This window comes from Fukomys damarensis, unplaced genomic scaffold, assembly GCF_012274545.1.
Source record: "Fukomys damarensis isolate Sample0158 unplaced genomic scaffold, DMR_v1.0_HiC HiC_scaffold_30, whole genome shotgun sequence".
Classification (NCBI taxonomy): Eukaryota; Metazoa; Chordata; class Mammalia; order Rodentia; family Bathyergidae; genus Fukomys; species Fukomys damarensis.
The window spans coordinates 6,947,424-6,967,314 of NW_022900942.1; the positions used below are offsets into that span (position 1 = coordinate 6,947,424).

General features: G+C 33.7%; 1 protein-coding gene and 1 pseudogene across 7 annotated transcripts in view; one reads left to right on the plus strand and one right to left on the minus strand.

Annotated features, from left to right (window-relative positions):
* The window catches only part of Atp9b (ATPase phospholipid transporting 9B (putative)), a 278,807-nt gene that overhangs the window by 231,605 nt on the left and 27,311 nt on the right, over window positions 1-19,891 (minus strand). For 6 of the 7 annotated variants that reach the window (XM_010605560.3, XM_010605556.3, XM_033757511.1 and 3 more), the window contains exons 3-5: window positions 16,473-16,623; window positions 13,646-13,759; window positions 4,097-4,205 (exon numbers count right to left, since the gene is read on the minus strand). In XM_010605560.3, coding sequence (XP_010603862.1) covers window positions 4,097-4,205; window positions 13,646-13,759; window positions 16,473-16,623 — 374 coding nt within the window. The remainder of the gene's footprint in view (window positions 1-4,096; window positions 4,206-13,645; window positions 13,760-16,472; window positions 16,624-19,891) is intronic. The other variant, XM_010605561.3, reaches the window with a different exon arrangement.
* On the plus strand, window positions 6,949-8,671 carry LOC104849256 (annotated as a pseudogene).

A 19,891-nucleotide genomic window follows, 5' to 3' on the forward strand; every position in this document is an offset into this window, starting at 1 on the left:
AAAAAAAATCTGTCATTCAAAAAATAGGTTATTGTGAAATATTAGAAACTAAACAGCAAACATTCTTGACCCAAAAAATTAAACAAATACATACACATTTTTATATATTAAGTGTTTATACATTATATTTTACTTAACAAATATCTGCATAAAAATAATCACCCATAATGCAATGTACACAGATGGCAGACCACTGGATTGAAAGAATAACCTAGGTTGAAGTACCAGCACTTCTGTATCACTTGCTGTGATTTATACAAGTTATTTAGCATTAGCCTCAGGTTTCTCCTTTGTGACTTGGAGATGATACTAACCTACCTTGGACCATAATGACTCTTAAGTATTACAGATGTTATCTGACAGATAAGAAAGTCAGATGTAGCTACCACTGACCTTGTCCACATGTAAAACATCTACTTCTTAGATCACCAACAATGACAATTTCTTAAAAAATAGATTTCTGGGCCAGGGATTTAGCTCAGTGGTTCCGGCACCTGTCTCTCAAGTGCAAGGTCTTAAGTTCGATTCCCGGTTCAAAACAAAAAAAGTACATTTGCATATATATTTGATATAAAATTACTGAAATTTATTTTTAAAGTATTTAAGTTGAAGTACTTCAGGAGTATAAAAAAGGATAAGTGATATATCTTCCTCAACATTTTATACCATTTTAGGTGGAAAGGGCCAGGAATTTAGCTCAGTGGTGCCACTTCCTGACTCACAAGCACAAGGACCCAAGTTCAATCCCCAGTACCAAAAAAAAAAAAAGAAAAACCATTTTAGGTGGAAATGACATAAAAATACAATTACTATATTTTAACGTGTATAACTCAGTGCCAATTACTACATCCATATTGCTGTACAACCAATACTATTAAGTTCCAAAATAGTCTCATCACCACAGAAAGAAATCCCACACCTATAAGCAATTGCTCCCTGTTCTTTTCTTTCCCCAGGCCATGGGAACCACTATCTGTACACTACCTCCATTAACTTACCTATTCGGACTATTTCACGTCAACAAAATACAATATGTGGCATTTTGTGTCTAGCTTCTTTACATAGCATAATGTTTTCAAACTTCATCCATGTTGTAGCATGTATCAAACTTTCATTCCTGAATAACATTCCATCAGAAGAATATAACAATTTGTTCATTCATTCATCCACTGAGAACATTTAGGCTGTTATCAACTTTTGGATATTGTGAACAATGCTATAATGAACATGAACAAAAGTGGTTGGGTCTTTCTTTTAAATATGTTTAATTATGTGAAAAATTACAAAAATATTTTCCATAGCTACTAAATTAAAACATTTTATATTCCCAAAAGCAAGGTATCAGAATTCTAATTTCTCTAGATCCTATCCAACACTTAATTTACAATTTTTTAATGACAGCAAACCTAGTGGTATGTGGTAACATCTCATTGTGGTTTGGGTGGACAATTCCTTAGGAACTAATAATGCCACTTGAGCATGGATTCATGTGCTTCTTAGCCATTTCTTCTCTATCTATCTTCTTTAGAGAAATGTCTACTCAGATTCATTTGCCCATTTTTAAATTAGACACTGTTACATATTCTGGATACTGGGACCTTATCAAATATATGATTTATAAATGTTTCCTCCCATTCTGTTAAGTCACCTTTTCACTTTTTTGATAATGTTCTTAAATGCCCATCTATTTTTGTTTATCTGGGAATGTTTTACGATATATACGATTCTTAGTAAACATCTTTTTTCTTTCTTCATCACTTTTAAAACAGTCTCATTCCCTTCAGAACTTTATGGCCTCTGTGATCTTAATGAATACACTTGTGACTAATTGCTTTTCTCTTTCTGCTTTCAGCATGTTCTTTTGGTCTTCTTCAACAGTCTGACTATGTGTCTCAGTACAAATATCTTTCTATTTGTCCTTCTTGCGGCTCAGTGAACTTCCTGAATATATCCACGTGTGTCTAGCCATATTCCTTCCTTATTTTCTGCCCTTCACAAGATTCCCATTACACGTACATTGGTACACTTTACATTGTTCCACAGGTCTGTGAAGAGCTGCTCATTTTTTTTTCATTTGTTCTGCTCCTTAATCTGGATATTTCAACTAATCTAGACTCAAGGTCACTCATTCTTCAGCCTGCTTAAATCAGTTACTAAAATCTCCATAAGGTTTTTGTCATTTATGATATTTTTCAGCTCCATAATTCGAGTCCTTTTCACAATTTCTATACCTTTACTGATATTGTCTACTTGTTCATACACCACTCTCCTAACATCTTTTAGCAATTTTGTCATGGCTTCTTTTAGCTTCTTGAGTGTAAGATAAGATAGTGGAAATATGGCAGCCAATCAGGAAAATAGGTAGCCTAAATTCTTAAAGAGCTTGTCTACCTGATTTTCCATAATAGAAAAAATAAGCCAGGAAACTAGGAAACAAATGGAGGAAGTTATTACATATAGTCACTGTAAAACAGAAAAGTGACCATGCATTGGCATTAAAGGAGACACTCAAACACTAAATGAAAATGCAAACCAAACCCAAGATACTACCTCACATCCCCTACAAGAAACACAGTCTGTTTAAAAATGAATTTCAGAGTAGGATTTGTATCTTCTGCATATATGTGCACATGTACTATGAATTATTTACGTGAAATAATCCCTTCAAAGTTGTTCACTTTAACAGCTCATTGAACTGTATACCACATATCATAAAATTCATTCACTTAAAATATTCAGTGCATTGAATTTGGTACATTCATTAAGTTTGCTCACTTGGATGGAAGGTTGTTTCTATTTTGTAATAGTTACGAAGTAAAACAACCTTCCATCCAAGTAAACAAAATAGGGTATATCATACAGTAGAATGTAATTTGTCAGCAAAAAGAAATAAAAGCACTCATCCTTGCTACAACATGGATGAACCCTGAAAATACACCAAATGAAAGAAGTAAGTAACAAACAATCAAATATATGCTTCCAGTTGAAAGTCAGGATAAGTAAAAACCACAGATGCATAAAGGAAAGTAGTGGTTCTTGGGCTTGGGTGGGGAAGGAAGGAGGAAGATATAGGAATGGCTGCTCATGTATTCAGGGCTTCTTTTTCAAATGTTAATATTCTAAAAATAGATGATGATGATGGTTGAACAACTTTATGAATACACCAAATTCAATGCACTGAATATTTTAAGTGAATGAATTTTATGATATGTGGTATACAGTTCAATGAGCTGTTAAAGTGAACAACTTTGAAGGGATTATTTCACGTAAATAATTCATCGTACATGTCCACATATATGCAGAAGATACAAATCCTACTCTGAAATTCATTTTTAAACAGACTGTGTTTCTTGTAGGGGATGTGAGGTAGTATCTTGGGTTTGGTTTGCATTTTCATTTAGTGTTTGAGTGTCTCCTTTAATGCCAATGCATGGTCACTTTTCTGTTTTACAGTGACTATATGTAATAACTTCCTCCATTTGTTTCCTAGTTTCCTGGCTTATTTTTTCTATTATGGAAAATCAGGTAGACAAGCTCTTTAAGAATTTAGGCTAAAAAAACATTAAATTTCTGAACAAAGACAAGAGCAATAAGGATGTAGCCATTATCTTATTAGATCATAACATTTATTTCAGGTCATCACAGGCTATTTTACTAAAGTATAATTAACACCATGATGTAGATGTTGGACCTTTATAAATATGTTAAAATTTTAGATTTTAGATTTTAGATAAAGTGATACTACACATTACAGAAAGTGTGTGTGTGTGTATGTGTATATATATGTTGAGTTTCACGTGTCTATTTTAATAGAACACGTTATATAATTTTAGTATATGCATGTACATTTATGCACACATTTGTATGTATATATAATAAACACATACATATAAATCATACACACAAATCTAAGTGTCTAGAAAATAATATCTACCCCAGAATTGCATGCATTATATAAGAAAATTGGATAGCATATTATTATCATATAAAGCTATTTTCAAGAACAGAAATTAGGATGTTTTATTTTATTAAATTAACTCTAAAATGATAATTGCATTATACAAATGCTAAGTAGAATTAAAAATGTCTTGCTAACCTCTTACTGTAAGCTTGCTATAAAGCTGTGAGTTCACTTCTTTATCTCGCTGAAAACGCCTAAATTCATCAATTGCTTCACGTGTGATAGTAACTGCCAAAACAAAGCCCTAAAAAACAAAATAAAATAAGGTACTTTAGAAAACAGAATTTTAACAAATAGTCATGGGAAAATTATTTAGTTTTACTTTTTTCCTTCAATTTATATCATTCTCTAAAACAAAATGAAACACAAAAAGAAACAATGAAACACCACAAAGGAAAATAATACATAGTATGGTTTACAGACTTTAATTTAAAATAACTAAGAAAAATTATAAGTTCTATCATACCTACTTCAAACATTAAGAAATATTTAGTAACCTAAAGGAAAACCCATGAGTCATATTTAGAACACTCAGGCATTCAAATACCAAATTAACAATGACCACATAGAAATCTTAAAGAATTCCAAAATCTAAATCTTTTTGCAAGAATTAAGAATTTAGGAACATAAAACAATACCCAGGTATGATTTTAACAATGATTAATTTTCCTACATAGTGCATTCTATAAACATCTGCATTGGAAAGTACAGGTACATTTATAAGTGCACCTTCATCTTGCTTTAGTCGTGCTTTAAGTCATGAACTTAATTCTATCAAAGTACATAATTCACTGTTTTTAATACCTTCATAGAACTGTACGATCATCACCATCATTCAATTTTACAATATTATCATCACAAAAAGAAACCCCAATACTCATTAGCAGTCATCTCTCATTTCCTCCTCCCCTTAATCCTTAGCAAAAGCTAATCTACTTTCATCTTTATGGATTTACTTATTCCAGGTGGCATGGTAATACTATCTTCAGTATTTTGAGGAATTGCCAACCTGTTTTCCATAATGGATGTATCACTTTACAATCCAACCATCAAAGTATGAGGGTTCCAATCTCACAACATCCTTACCAACTCCTTACTCTCTTCTTTTTTGACTGTAATAAGCTGACAAGGTATGAAATAGTACCTTATGGTTTTAAGTTACACTTTCCTAATGACAATGATGATGAAACCATCTTTCAACGTGTTTACAGGCCACTTGGGTATCTTTTGGGGATATATATCTATTCAAATCCTTCATTGATTTTTGCTGAGTTATCTTTTAGTTTATGAGTTCTGAGTTATTGTATTTATTGGTACATTTTAGGTATAGAGTACAATTACATTCAGCATTGGGATCTTGTACCTTTACACAACAGTCTTGGTTCTCATTTTTTATTGTATTTATTCTGAATACAAATGCCTTCCTAGATAAATATTAATACATATAATCATATATTTTCTCCCAATCTGAGTTATCTTTTTACTTTCTTCATGGTGTCCTCTGATGAACAAGTTTTTAAAATTTTGATAAAATCCAATTTACTTATTTTTACTTTTTCTTTTAATATTCAAGGTCACAAAGATTTACTTTGCTACTTTCTTCTAAGAGTTTTAAAAAACTCTTACATTTAGTTCTATAATCCATTTTAAATTACTTTTTATGTTCAGTGTGAGGAAGGGGTCCAACTTGGTTCTTTCACAGTTGGTTTGAATATCTTTTCTTGAAAAGACTATTCTTTCTCCATACACCTGTGTTGGTATCCTTCTCAAAAATCAGCTTGTCATAAATTAAAGGCTTATTTTTGGGCTCTCAATTATATTCCACTGATTTGTAAGTTTATCTTTTTTCCATCAGTACTACTCTGTCTTGAAATATGTGAGTCCTCCAACTTTGATTTACTACTGCTAGAATGTACTTAAATGAATCACTTGCATTTTCATATCCATTTTAGAATCTAATTGTCAAGTTCTGGAAAAAAAAAAAAGCCAACTGGAGTTTAGATCAATTTGGAGAATGCTATCATCATAAAACAGTAAGTTTTGAACAGGGGATAACTTTCCATACATTTATATCAAGTTTTTAAAAAATGCTTTGCAGTTTTAATATGTAATCTCAGACTTTAGTTAAATTTCAAAGTATATTTCTTTTTTATGTTATTGTAAGCAGAATTGTTATCCTAATTTCATCTTCAGATGGTCACTGCTAGTATATAAATATATAATGATTTTTGTATATTTATCTTGTATCTTGCAACCCTGATAATTCACTTTCTAGGTCCAATATTTTTATGTGGATTCCACAGGTTTTCTAATATGTAAGATGAATCTATCTATGCATATAGCTAGCTTTCCTTCCTTTCAATCTACATGCCTTTTATTTCATTTCTTACTTAGCTGCTAGTCTCCTTACCTTCAATACAACATTAAATAGAAATAACAGGAGCAGAAACCATTGTTTCTGATCTTAGGGGCAAAACAGTCTTTTACCATTAAGAATGGTGTTAACTATATGAAGCATACTTTAAGAACAAAAGAGATTTTATGTTTCAATGAAATGTTTCCCTGACAGAGTGAAAAATACTCTATATGCAATTTTGGTCGACTTCTCCAAGCTTGACAACTTATTATGACAAAGCAGCAATGAAAAACCAAAGTAGTTATCCAAGAATCTATAATTACAGACACGAGTAAAAGAAAATGAGTAAAAATTCATTACTGGAGGGCCGGGGATTTAGCTCAGTGGTTCTGCTGCCCACCTCGCAAGCACAAGGTCCCAAGTTTGATCCCCAGTACCAAAACAAAACAAAACAAAACCTCATTACTAGAACTAGAGTTAGCAATGGAAAAAGAAAGAGACAAAGAAAAAGGAAGGAAGGAGGGAGGGAGGGAAGGAAGGGAGGAAGAGAGGGGAGAAAATGTATTCAGGGAGCATTAAACCAGGGCCTAGCAGCCACTAGCTATTGGGTCTACCACCTCTTGTCATACATTGAGACCTTCTGTGGCAGTCACTGAATTGCCATGGGCTGTCCTTTGTTCTCCCTGTTCTGGAGCAAACACCAAAACAATCTACACTTCTGGAGTGTTGCTGGGTCACTGGCTAGGCCTGCCTGAGATCCACCGTACCAGCAGCATTCACGGGGCAGGAAAGAGATTTGACAAGAATGAAATACAAAAATTCATCTCCAAAAGAGAGGCTCTGCACTTCTAAAGATCAGAGGCACCCAAAACTCCTAAAGTTCATGAAGACAATGAAGACTATTTTGCAGTCATGCCACCTTTACAGCAAGTAACAAGAGACACCTAGCATAGATCAGAGAGCACTATTTTTCTGAGATATTGAGCATGGTGATACAGTAATTAGAAGAATTAGCTCCATTTAGGAATTTGTTTTTGTCATGGTATAATTTAGGAAGTAGCATCATGAGACCTAGCCCATTCAGAAATCACACTGGAATCAAGGATATTGATAGGTACCATGAAAAGCTTGTAGTATCTCTGTATATAGCTCATCTCTTCTACCACATCTATATTGTATTAAACTAGGTGTAATTATTTCTGAAGAGTTTCTTTTGTTATACAGGAGGAGTGCTAAACTAAATAATAATTGCTTAGAGTTCTATAAAAATAGCACGCCATGCACCCTAGGATTTACTGATCCAGGAGTAGTTGAATTCCTCTTAGAAAAATTAGGAAGAGATGCATCTAATCTACCATCTTTAATGAGAGTCCTACAAAGCAAAAATGTCTCTGAGGATGATTTTGCTTCAGCACTAAAAATGAAATAGTCTGAACCTTGGGTTTTAAAATGTGAGATTAGAGCTGATTATTTTAAGGTTGAACAACATGTGGATGCTATGAATGATTACAATAAAGCCCTGGAAATAGATGAAATGTGCAAGCTTTGGTAGTTTGTGGAGCATTACACACAACCAAAGGAAGTATGAACAAAGAAAAAAGAAGATTTTGAATTTGCATTAGAAAACTGTTCCACTCCCAGGAATATAAGAAAACACCTCTACCAGACACTTATAGAAAGAGGAGAGCAGTTAGAAGAAGAAATATTTTTAAATGCTGAAAGGTACTATGAGAAAGCTTTGGCTTTGGATGGTATTTTTAAAAATGAAAAGAATGCTTTAGAGAAGCTTCATAAATACATGCAGAAATCTTTGGAATTAAGAGAAAAACAAGTTAAAAAGGAAGAAAAGCAGAAAACAAAATTAAAAACAAGAAATATTATATAAGCTCAAGAAAAGGCTAAAGAAGAAAAGAAAATCAACTTTATCCTCTTAGAGTATTTCTTCAGATGATGAGTAAGTTTTTCTTCCTCACTCTATTTGTCTTCCAGTCACAGAAAGCATAACATAAAAGGAAGGTGGGGATTTAGCTCAGTGGCACCTTCTGGGCCTTGCAAGCACAAGGTCTTAAATTCAATCCCCTCAGGGTCTTCTCACACTTCCAAAAGTTGTTACTGTGTTCTTTTCTTTTGCTTTGATTAGCTAATTTCTCTCTCTTTTCACCTCCCTATTTCTTTTCTTTAACTCTAGCATCTGTACAATAGTATTTACTTATATCTTCCATTTTTCAAATGCTTCAAGTTTTTTTCCTAAATTTCACTCTTCCCCAGATCTTCCATCTTATCTCATTTTAACCTTTTATAAACCTATTTACAGAGCGTCCTCATTTAGGACCACACTCTATTCCTGCACCTAGGTCATCACATGAATTGGTCACTAAATGAGGAATATATAGTACGTACATTATAATATTCAGAATAGTCAAAGGAAATTCCAATTTGATGTTTTGTTTTTATTTGCATAACTCTTACATGCCGTACAATTAGAACATAAAACTACAGAACTGCACAGTGCAATCAGCTATAGTACTATACAAACAAGCTATGATGTACAAAAAAAGACACTGAGGCTCTATAAGCAAGATGTACAAAAGTGAAAAAAATAAAGACAGGTCATAAATTCAAGTGGTGGGTTTTAAGTATGAATAGCGCTCCTCAGTGGTAAATCCAAATAGTCATTAAACAGGTAGGTTGTTAAACAAGGAATATTTATATTCTATTCCTTTTGTTCCTCTTCATCTTTCCTGGTTCCTTGTTCTCTCTTGCCTCTTTTCTATCTTATATGTGCACAAATAAATCAACAGATTCTGACAACCTTGTAGCATCCCTTAATCTCTATTTACACTTCGCTCCTCCTACATCCCCACCCTGTCTCCACAAATATCTTCTTACAGCCCTCAATATTAATCCTTCACTCCCAAATAAAAGTCCTCTAACAGAATTTGATCCCAAATCCATCTTTTTGTTACCTATTATTATTTCTACTATTTACAGCTCATCTTACTGACCTACACTCCTCTTTCACTCATCCCCGATCTTTGCCCCTCCCTTCTTCCACATGACAGACTAACCACTAAGTAACAAAACAGCAGAGGTTAGAAAGGTTATTGATAAAGGCAAAAACTATAAATTCAAGGTTTAACATGTTCACAACAAGATCATACTTCATGTCTTGCTGCCAGGTGGCTATGATTTGAATTCCACTGCCTGATGCCAAATAGCTAAATACCAGTGAGTGGTTCAAGCTGCTGATGCGACAGTCATGCATGTAGCACCAGTGGTTCATGCTAACAGGAACATGTTAACTCATATAAATAAGGTTCTCAGATCTGTTGACACTATTATAACCAGTAATAATTCTCTTCTCCCATAATGTAATGGGTCCAAATATCATTTTAATTTAATAGCAAAAGGGATGAACATTATCTGTTGTAATATCGATGGAAGGAAGACTCCAACTAAAAAGATCTTCATATTAACTATAGTCTCTCCTCACTCTACTTGACCTCAACACTCAGCACAAAAATATAAAGAACAAAAAGAATATAAAGATATACTTACATATACCATATACATACACACAAGAACATGTGGGAAAATGACAACAAAATGCCCATCATGATCTCCCAACCCTCCCAAGGCAGAACTAGCAAGCACCAAAAGTGAGAAAAGCAAACACCCATAATGAAGCTCTGTGAAGTGGTGAAAGAAGACAAAAAAAATTTGGCAAGTTCAAAGATGACATAACCCAAAAGAGCTCATGGAATTATCATACAAAATGATCAATAGGGCTATGGGATAAACAAAAACTTTCAAAACATTGTCAATTCACCTGGATATAGAGACCTCAAAACGGTCTGAGACAAAACTACCAGGCATAAAAAAGTATATAGAATTCATATATTGCAGAAATGACCAATGTTTAGACAGAGTTTCTGAAATCAAGGACAAAATGGTAAGTTGAAATGAATTACTGAGAGTAGTCTTAAATATGGCAATAAAACAAAAATTCAACAGCTACTAGACACCCCTAATAAGACCAACCTAAGGCTAACCTGAGTTAAAGAGAAACTGGAATTCAGCATACAAGGAATAATGAATTTGCTCACAGAAATCATAATAGAAAACTTCCCAAGTATGAGGAAAGAATTCAACATGCAAGCAAGGCTTACAGAATACAAACCATGAATAAAAAAAAGAAGTTCCCTGTGCCACATTTTAATTAAAATGCCAGATGTCCAACAAAAGAACAAAATTTCAAAGGCTGTCAGAGAAAAGCAAAAGAAACCACACATAAAGGTAAATCCACTAGAATTACAGCAGACATCTCAATACAAACCTTTATTAAAGGCCAGAAGAGCCTGAAATGAAGTATTTCATGCCCTAAAAGCAAGTAACTTCCAATCCAAATTAACAGAGCCAGCAAAATTTTTTCAAAATAGATGGAAAAATAAGAACATTCTAGGAAAAAGAAAAACTCAAGAAATTTATAAATACCAAACCAGCACTCTAAACACACTTAAGAATATCCTAGACCAGTGGTGGTAAACCTGCGACTCGTGTGCTGCAGTGAACTCTTGTGTCATTGAAAGCTGTAAAAGGTTCATTATCCCTCTCCTCAGTAGGATGAAGCCAACAAAGCCAGAAATCCAGATGGAATGAATAAATAAAAGCAAGGTAAATAGATAATCCAAAAAAAAAAAAAAGAAAAGAAAGGAGTTATCTACAGAGAAAGAGCACAGTGATAGGAATTAATACCTCTCACTAAAAACTTTCAATGTTAATGGCCTCAACTCTCCAATTAAAAGACACAGATTGGCAAACTGGATCAAAAAACAATCCAACAGTCTACTGCATTCAAGAAACTCATCCAATTCAGAAAGATAGTTATAGAATAAAAATCTAAGAATACAAAACAGTATTTCATGCACTGGGACCCCAACACAAACAGGGGTAGCAATTTTACTCTCAAAGTAAACTTCAAGCTATAACTGATCAGAACAAAGAAAGTCACACTACATAGTAGTTAAGTGAATAATCCACCAAATACTGTAGCACCTATCTTCATAAAACAAATATGGGTGGAAGAAAAGACTAAATAAACACTAATATATTCATAGCAAGGGACATTAATACCCCACTTATGCAGAGATCAATTAAAGATAAAAATCAATAAAAGAATATCAGAGCTGAACCAAACCTTTGAACAAAGGACTTAATAGTTATCTCTAGTTTTCTACCCTGCAAGAGAATATACATTCTTCTCAGCAGCACAAGGAACTTTCTTTAAAATAAAGCATATGCTAGTCTACAAACCCTGCTTAAATAAATGTTAAAAAAATAAAAATAATCCAATGTTTAATATCAGACCATAGTACAATGAAACTATAATCAGTCAAAAAAGAAACTACAGAAAATTTAGAAACACCTAGAAACTTACTAACACACTCTGGAATACCCTATGGGTCACAGGAGAAATTCCCAGGAGAAGACAGCAGAATTACTGAAATCAATGCTTACATTAGAAAAAGAGAGGCTGGGATTTGCTCAGTTGTTCCACTACCTGCCTTGCAAGCACAAGGACCCAAATTCAATCCCTATTACCAAAAAAAGAAAAGAAAAACAGAGAGGGCTTAAATAAATAACCTCATGAAGAACCTTAAGATGCTTGAAACAAACAAACATTCAAGCCCAAACCAAAATTAGAGTGAAAATTAATGGAATTGAGACAAAAAAAAATACAGAGAGTCAATGAATAAACACAACATACCTTTAACAAAACAACAAAGAAAAGACTCATATCAATGCAATTAGAAATGAAAAAGGGAAAATCACAATGGATACTATTATGAAAAATTGTATTCTAACAAACTGGAAAAGCTTAAAGAAATGGACAATGCCTAGATGCATATGAATTATCACCATTAAACCAAGAAAACATAAAAATTTTGAACAATTTAATAATAACCAATGAAACAAATGCAGTAGTAAAAAATTTACAAACTAAGAAAAGCTGAGGACCTGATAGATTCAATGCTAAATTCTACAAAACCTTTAAAAGATACTGTGTCACCAACACTTCCAAAATCATTTCTAGAAGCCACCATCACTCTGATCCCAAAACCACAAAGAACAAACTAAGAAAGAAAACTACAGGCCAACCTCCTCAATAAATATAGATGCAAAAATCCTCATAAGATATTTGCAAATAGAATGCAAGAGATCAAAAGATCAGACATCATGACCAAATAAGTTTCATCCCAGGGTTGCAAGAATGGTCAGACATACTTAAATAAATGTAATACACGCATAAACAGAAGACAAAAAACACGTGTTCATATCAATAGATGCAGAAAATGCTTTTTGACAAATCCACTGGTCCTGTGCTGTATCAAGGGTTCTAGCCCTCTCTGCTTTACTAGTAAAGAATTTCTAGGTGGGGGGAGGGGCTTGTACAAGACAGCACAGATCAGCTCAAAAGCAAACCATCCAATGTGAAGGATACACATTGTGGGGTGGACAGGAGGGTGAGACACCAGTTCCCTGTACTCCTCTTTCACAGTGGGAATCATTTCACCCACAGTATGTCCTGCCAAGACTCCTCTGATCATCTACCCAAAAAAGAACAACTAAGGACCAGAGATTTAGCTCAGTGGCATGGCACCTGCCTCCCAAGCACAAGGTCATGAGTTCAATCCCTGGTACAAAAAAATAATAATAATAATAATGATAATAACTAAAAAGGAAGCAGTACACTTTTCTATTATATATGCAAGTTAGAAACTTAAGAAAAGCTGCCAACAAACAGCATAAAACTAAAACAGAATATGTTTAAAATGAAAATGATAAACACTATGGACCTTTCAAAAACTTTACACTGAATTATCAACCAGAAGTTATCTGTATTGCAGTCAAATACTTTAGAACTTTCACCATCAATGGAGTGTCAAGAGAGTAATTAAACAGAAGCCAAAACTCCCAGCAACACGGCTAATAGTTCTGTAGCACAGAAGGGAGGGAGACAGGCAGACAGACCAGCAACCCTTAAGACAAGTACTCAATGTTCCAAATAGGACACTTTATAACTTCAGCTAAGGGGATCTACAGATGCCAGCAGGTCTCAGGCAGTACAGTGCTTTACAATGCCTACAGAGCTCAAAAGGATTAAGTCATAAAACTTAGTGAAATCTTTTTTTTAAAAGTTCAACAATACAGAGCAACAACATCATGTTTAACTGGTCAACTTACTGTATCTATTAACCATCTCAACTCTTATAACTATATTCTAAACATTGAATAATTTAGCCTAATTTTTAAGTCTTTTATTTTACCAGAGGAGCCCAGTAGGTGTACAGGTAGCCTATTTTCAATGCAGGTACAAACTGTGAACAGGATACTACCAGAAAATAGAGATTCAAGAAAAACTTGAACTGTTCATACAAAACCTAAAAAGGAAAAGAGAAAATTAACACAATTCCTTCAAAAAAATATTAAAACTTCAATTAAATAATTACATTCAGCAAAATATATAATGACATTTCTTCCAAACAGTGAAAAAAAATCTGATTCATGGTAACATTAATTTTGACATTGCTTTCCAAGGCTATCACACAAACCAGGAAATTTTTTTATGAATTTTTTTTTTTTTGTACCAGGGATCGAACTTGGGTCCTTGTGCTTGCAAGGCAGGCAGCAGAACTACTGAGCTAAATCCCCGGCCTGAACTAAAATATTTTAAAAAGAGAGTAAGGCCTTTCTACTATAATAAAAGTATCCTTTACTAAGAGGATTTTTTTTTTCCTTCTATTAAAATTTTTAGTCTCCACAACCTATAAATCTTTATGTACACATTAAGTAAATGATAGTATAACCTTCCCAGTATTAGCAAGTCTATGAATATACAAATGTGTATTTGATGCCAACTCAGAAACTCTTATAATAGAAAAATCATATTACTCTTATTTTATAAAATGGCAAAAATTAAATAAGATAGCCATGCTTTTTACCATGAACATCTTCGCTTCACAAAGACTGAATGAACAAGCCAAACATGCATGGTGTAACTATGAGATAACCTCCTGTATTTGTCTCCCTCAAAACACACAAAAAAATGATTAGTATATAAAAATATGTAACTAATAGACCGATTTTCAAGAAGACAGCAACCTACATACTATTCTGTGTGGTCTTTTGGTAATTGACATTTAAGTGACATTTAACACTACTTCCAAATATTGAATAAATTCTATCACTCAATATAATTTAAGAAATGGAAAGATGGAATGTTTCTTTATTTTTAAATTAAAACAGAATTATCATTAAGAATGAAAACTCAAAATGTAGAATATTAACAGACCTCTATTTACAATGCCTCAAATTATTAGATTTAAATTAAAAATTAGAATAAACCTTATGTCTGTAGATGAGAATAATTCAAATAGTACATTAGTATTAAAAACACACTTGCAAAACAAAATCTCCCTGAATGCCATTTCTTATCCAAGGTGGAAGGCACAGCAATTCCAACAAGAGCTGAGCAATGGGTTAAGTACTTATTATTGGCTTAAAGAGCCTGGAACTACTATTGGTATATAATAAAGTTATCTGCATCATCATACAGTTGTGTTTGTGGCTAAAAAAAAATCAGTTACACCGGTAATACTTTTATATTTATAATCATGTTCAATTGCTGTCTAAAATGGTTTTGAATTATTTCATAAATTAATCACAGCAGGAAAGAAAGCTCTTTTCCCCAGCAGTTTCTTTAAAATCTCATTATAAATTATATCTATTAGCAATTCAGAAATTGCCATTTGTGCAAAAAATGGCATAGAATTCCTACTGTGCAATTACCGAATGTTTCTAAAATACTACATTTTAGATGAAAAGACTAATTTCAGAGAGAATCTAACAAAAAATTCATGCACACGGTAACCATTGTACAGATCTATCAACAGTTTATTCTTAGGTTACAGCAAATCTGGGAAGCCTGTGTGAATCTACGCTGATTAAAGTTAAATTGCACTATTTTAAAACCACTCTAACCAATACTTTACTGTCTACCATTAGTGTTGTGTTTTAATAAAGAAGTGTATTAGATATCAAACACTTGTCAACCAGTGAATGAATTGAGAACTGGGGAGGGGGAAATAATCAATGTCCAATATATGATTATTTAAATATAAATATATAAAATAGAGCCATGGATATAGTTTTGTGGTAGAACCCTGAATATCATGCATGAGGACCTGGGGTAAATCCCCAGCATGCAAAACAAATAATTATAAAGCAACTTTTAGTCCACATAATTAAGAGCTTTTCTGGCAAAACAGTGTAATGGTCAATAGCTAGAATGTGTCAGAAACTATGAAACAGAAATATAATCAGATGTATGATGACTGAATTTTTTTCAATAGCTGAACCATGTTGGTCTAACTTACAAAAATAAAGAATCACAGAAAAACTAAATCCTACAAATTAAAAAAAAAGGAAAGAAATATAATCAGTACTACCTTCCTCTGTCTTCAGAAAGATACGTAAATCTATTAAAATAGGAAATGACAAATGAAAATTAAAAATTCCACTAATTTTTTAATTTAATCCAGAAACACTAACAAAGTAATAAAATATTTCAACTTCAGCATTTATATTTAACAGAATAGCTAGTTAAAGATTGCTAATGATTTAATGCTATTACAAGGCATGAGATTTATGGGAAGTAACAAAGACATCTATAACATATTCACAAATATTTGTTTTACTTTCTTTGTGAAAGTAAAATTGCCAGGTTTTCAACACTGCATTCCACTTTTTCCTTCAAACATATCCCCAGACCATCAAAATTTATGACTTATTTCCTGATCATTTCATTTAGCTTGTCTTCATTATGTCTATACTACTGTATTTCTACAATATAAATATGTTTATCAACAACTAAAGGCAATAATCAAATTGTAAATTTTCTGATGCAGTCATTAAAAAATACAAATGAATTATTTAGCAATCATTTGAAAGAGGAAAACCACAAAAGCAGGAGGATGCTGACTTGGATCCTACACAGTATAATAATAAAGCTAGAATCTCCACAGGCACTTTCAAAAGATGAAGAAGTTAGCCAGCTCTGACATAAAACTGGCCTTCAAGAATGAATGGTCTTACCCCCGGTATAAAGGTAAATATGTTGTATTTTTGATTTTTGATTGAATTCCTGGGATGTTTCTCTTCACACTTCTCAGGACATCCAAGCCACACTGTGCGCGCTTTCAGTTCTTTCTTTCTTTGACAAATATTTATCAGCCAATCACAGCAACTGCATGAAATAAAAAAACAGATGTTGTACATTTTTCTTAAAGCATGAATCTACCTATTTAAAGCCAATGCAGATTGTTTATATACAGATATTTAACAGTTACTAATGGCATATCTAATACTAATCTGTGGGCTTTCTCAAAATAGGACAGATATATAAATTTGAATGTGACAATAAAATAATGAGTCTTGTATAAATATCCAGTGGTTTCTACAACCCCAAGAGAATTATCAGTCCTGTTTAAGACACTCTTGTTGGCCAAATAAAACCATTAGCATTGTGTAGGAGTTGATGCTCTTTATCAATGAGTGAACCTTTTAGAGCTTTTAATAATACAAACAGCCCGCTGTGGCACACATACCATAGGTTCATCGCCACTGCCTGTATCTTAAGAAAAAATATAGCTATGGATTACTAGTAATTCTCAACACACCACTCAGTGATTTGAATATATTCGTTAATCCAGGATGTGGCTCTCTTCTCTGAGGTAATCATCTTTTTCTATTCTTAAAAAGTGACTTTTTGACAAGCATGGTGGTGCACACCTGTAGTCCCAGCACTTGGGAGGCTGAGGCAGGAAGTTCACCATGAGTTAAGACCAGCCTGGACCACACAGAGTTCAAGGCCAGCCTGAACTATATAGCAAGACCCTGTCTCAAAAAAAAAAAAACAAAAAAAGAAAGATAGTGATTTTTCAAATGATATTAATTGAAGAATTAATGGTTCAACATTTAAAATAGATACCAATGCTTACTTAATGGGATAGTCTAATGATGATAAAAGCTTGGTTGTATTTCTACACAGCCATCATCACCCATGCAATACCTATTTTAATTCTATAGTTGCCCTATTCCTACACAGCCAGGATTACAGGAGCATGAACTCTTTCCATCCTGGCTATCCCTAACACTGTTTTGTGGGAAAGATCATAATGTTCTAGTGGAATTATTTTTCTTCAAATACCTCAGAAAATGATGAACAGGCATACAATTCATCTCTATTAAGCTCAAAATAATCATGAATTTACACTTTAGCATTAAATTTTTGGATTAATTCAAATTTCCAAAATGTTGAGAAAGATTCAGAAAAGATTTTACAGTGAAGTCCTATGGGAATCTAATATTCTAAGGGTATTCAAGGCTAGAATCCCAAGCAAGCTTAATAAGTAAAAATTTCTTAAGCTCACTTTCATGACAAAGTAAGTTTAAAAGCTAAAGACAAATTTTCTATGAAAATCAAAGTACAGGAGGCATGATTTTACAAGGTTGGCATACTGTAATATATCTCAGAATCACTGCGCTATCCCTCTGCTTTGATCATGTTTAGAAATCACTTTTAAAAACATTTAAAACATACACATATTTGCTTTCTAAATGTCCCATGCAGTATTCTATGACAAAATGTGTGTTTGAACTGATAACAGCACCATCTTTATTGAATATCTACCTGATTTTTGGCCTTGCAAAAAAGAAAAAAGAGAAAGATCTTTAGAAAGGTAGAGGTTGGGGCCGGGGATTTATAGTGGTTCCACCGCCTGCCTTGCAAGCACAAGGAGCTGAGTTTGAACCCTGGAACAAAGAAAGGAAAGGACAGGACAGGACAACACAGGACAGGAAAAGGCAGAGGTTAGCTCTTTAGAAGCCTGTTTCTCACAGTATGGGCATACAACATTTCAGCAGGAGTGCCTGTACTACTGCCTTGAGAAACTTCCCTGATACAGTTGTTACTAAGCCAAGGAATCAGAACAGCCAAGCAGTTTACCTTTACCCTCAAAACTGCCCCTCACTTCTAGGAAAGCAGACAAAGTGCTAAGAATAGAAATTGCTTAGCATTATCCCTCATCAGTTCTTTTTGTTTTGTTTTGTTACCGGGATTTGAACTTAAGACCTTGTGCTTAAGAGGCAGGCAGCGGCACCACTGAGCTAAATCCCTGGCACCAGCACTTCTTAAACAAGTCTAAACATCTCCAAACAGTTTTTTCAAGACCCCCAACAGTTATAGTTAGGGTATTATTAAAGTGATTTAAGATTTTCAAAATAAGAATTTTCTTCTTCATCACTGTTTTTGGTGGGGGAGAAAAGCAGATGAATTAAATACAATTCAATAAAATTTTGATATTGCTCTTATTTATACTTTGAATGAAACAAAAAACAAGGCTTCAAGTAAAACACAATAAACTTCCAATGACTCTTCTCCCCTTATTGTTGCTTTTACTGTGCCCTGATCCCCTCACAAGGATCCTTAGCCTCCTACTCTACTTTATCTTACTACTTGTAAGTAGACTGTAACTGTTCTGTACACTCTTCTCAGTACCCACGCCCTCAGGGCTAAGTGCTCACGGGCAATCCCTCCCTAGATCTTAGTAGCTCTAAACTGTCAATCTTATATCCAGTTACAAGTGTTCCCAGTTTTATGAATATTCTACAGTCATGTAACACAGGCTATCAGTGGATTGCTTCCTGAACTTCAGACTGGCATCATCTAACTTGAAGCTGTACTAGAAATGGCAAATTCCCACATTTTACAGTATGCAAGAAAGCTGGAAGCAAGAGAGGTGACTTCTCTAAGCCTCATCATCTAGTTAATAGCAGAGCTAAAAGCAGAATGTGGATCTCAAGCCTCATGTCAATATGGTCAGTACAAACAACAGTTAGGCGAAACACTTACGTTTGTAGACTGCCTTTTGTAAGCCTAGATGAAAACAAATTAATCACTAATGAGAAGGCAATTATAATTTAGTGCATGGCGAAAGATAAGGGTCTAATTTTAATCTGTGGCAGGTTGACATCCAGTTTTTCCAACACCATTTATTAAAGAGGCTATCTTTCCTCCAGGATGGTCAGCTCCTTTGTCAAAGATGAGGTAGCTGAGTACATCTGCATTTGTTTTTGTGTCTTCTAGTCTGTTCCACTGATCCTCAGGCCTATTTCTTTGCCAGTACCATGCTGTTTTTATCACAGTGGCTTTGTAGTATAGTTTCAAATTGGGAATTGTTACACCTGGTGCCATGTGTCTGTTGCCTAAAATGGCTTTTGCTATTCTAGGTCTCTTATGGTTCCAAATGAATTTTTGGATTTTTTTTTTCTAGCTCTGTGAAATATAGTGTTGGAATTTCAATTGGCATTGCATTGAATGTGTATAGCAGTTTTGGTAGTATGGCCATTTTCACTATGTTGATTCTTCCTACCCAGGAGCAGGGGATATCTTTCCATTTTTTTATATCCTCTTCAATTTCTTTTTTCAGAGTGCTGTAGTTTTCAGTGTAGAG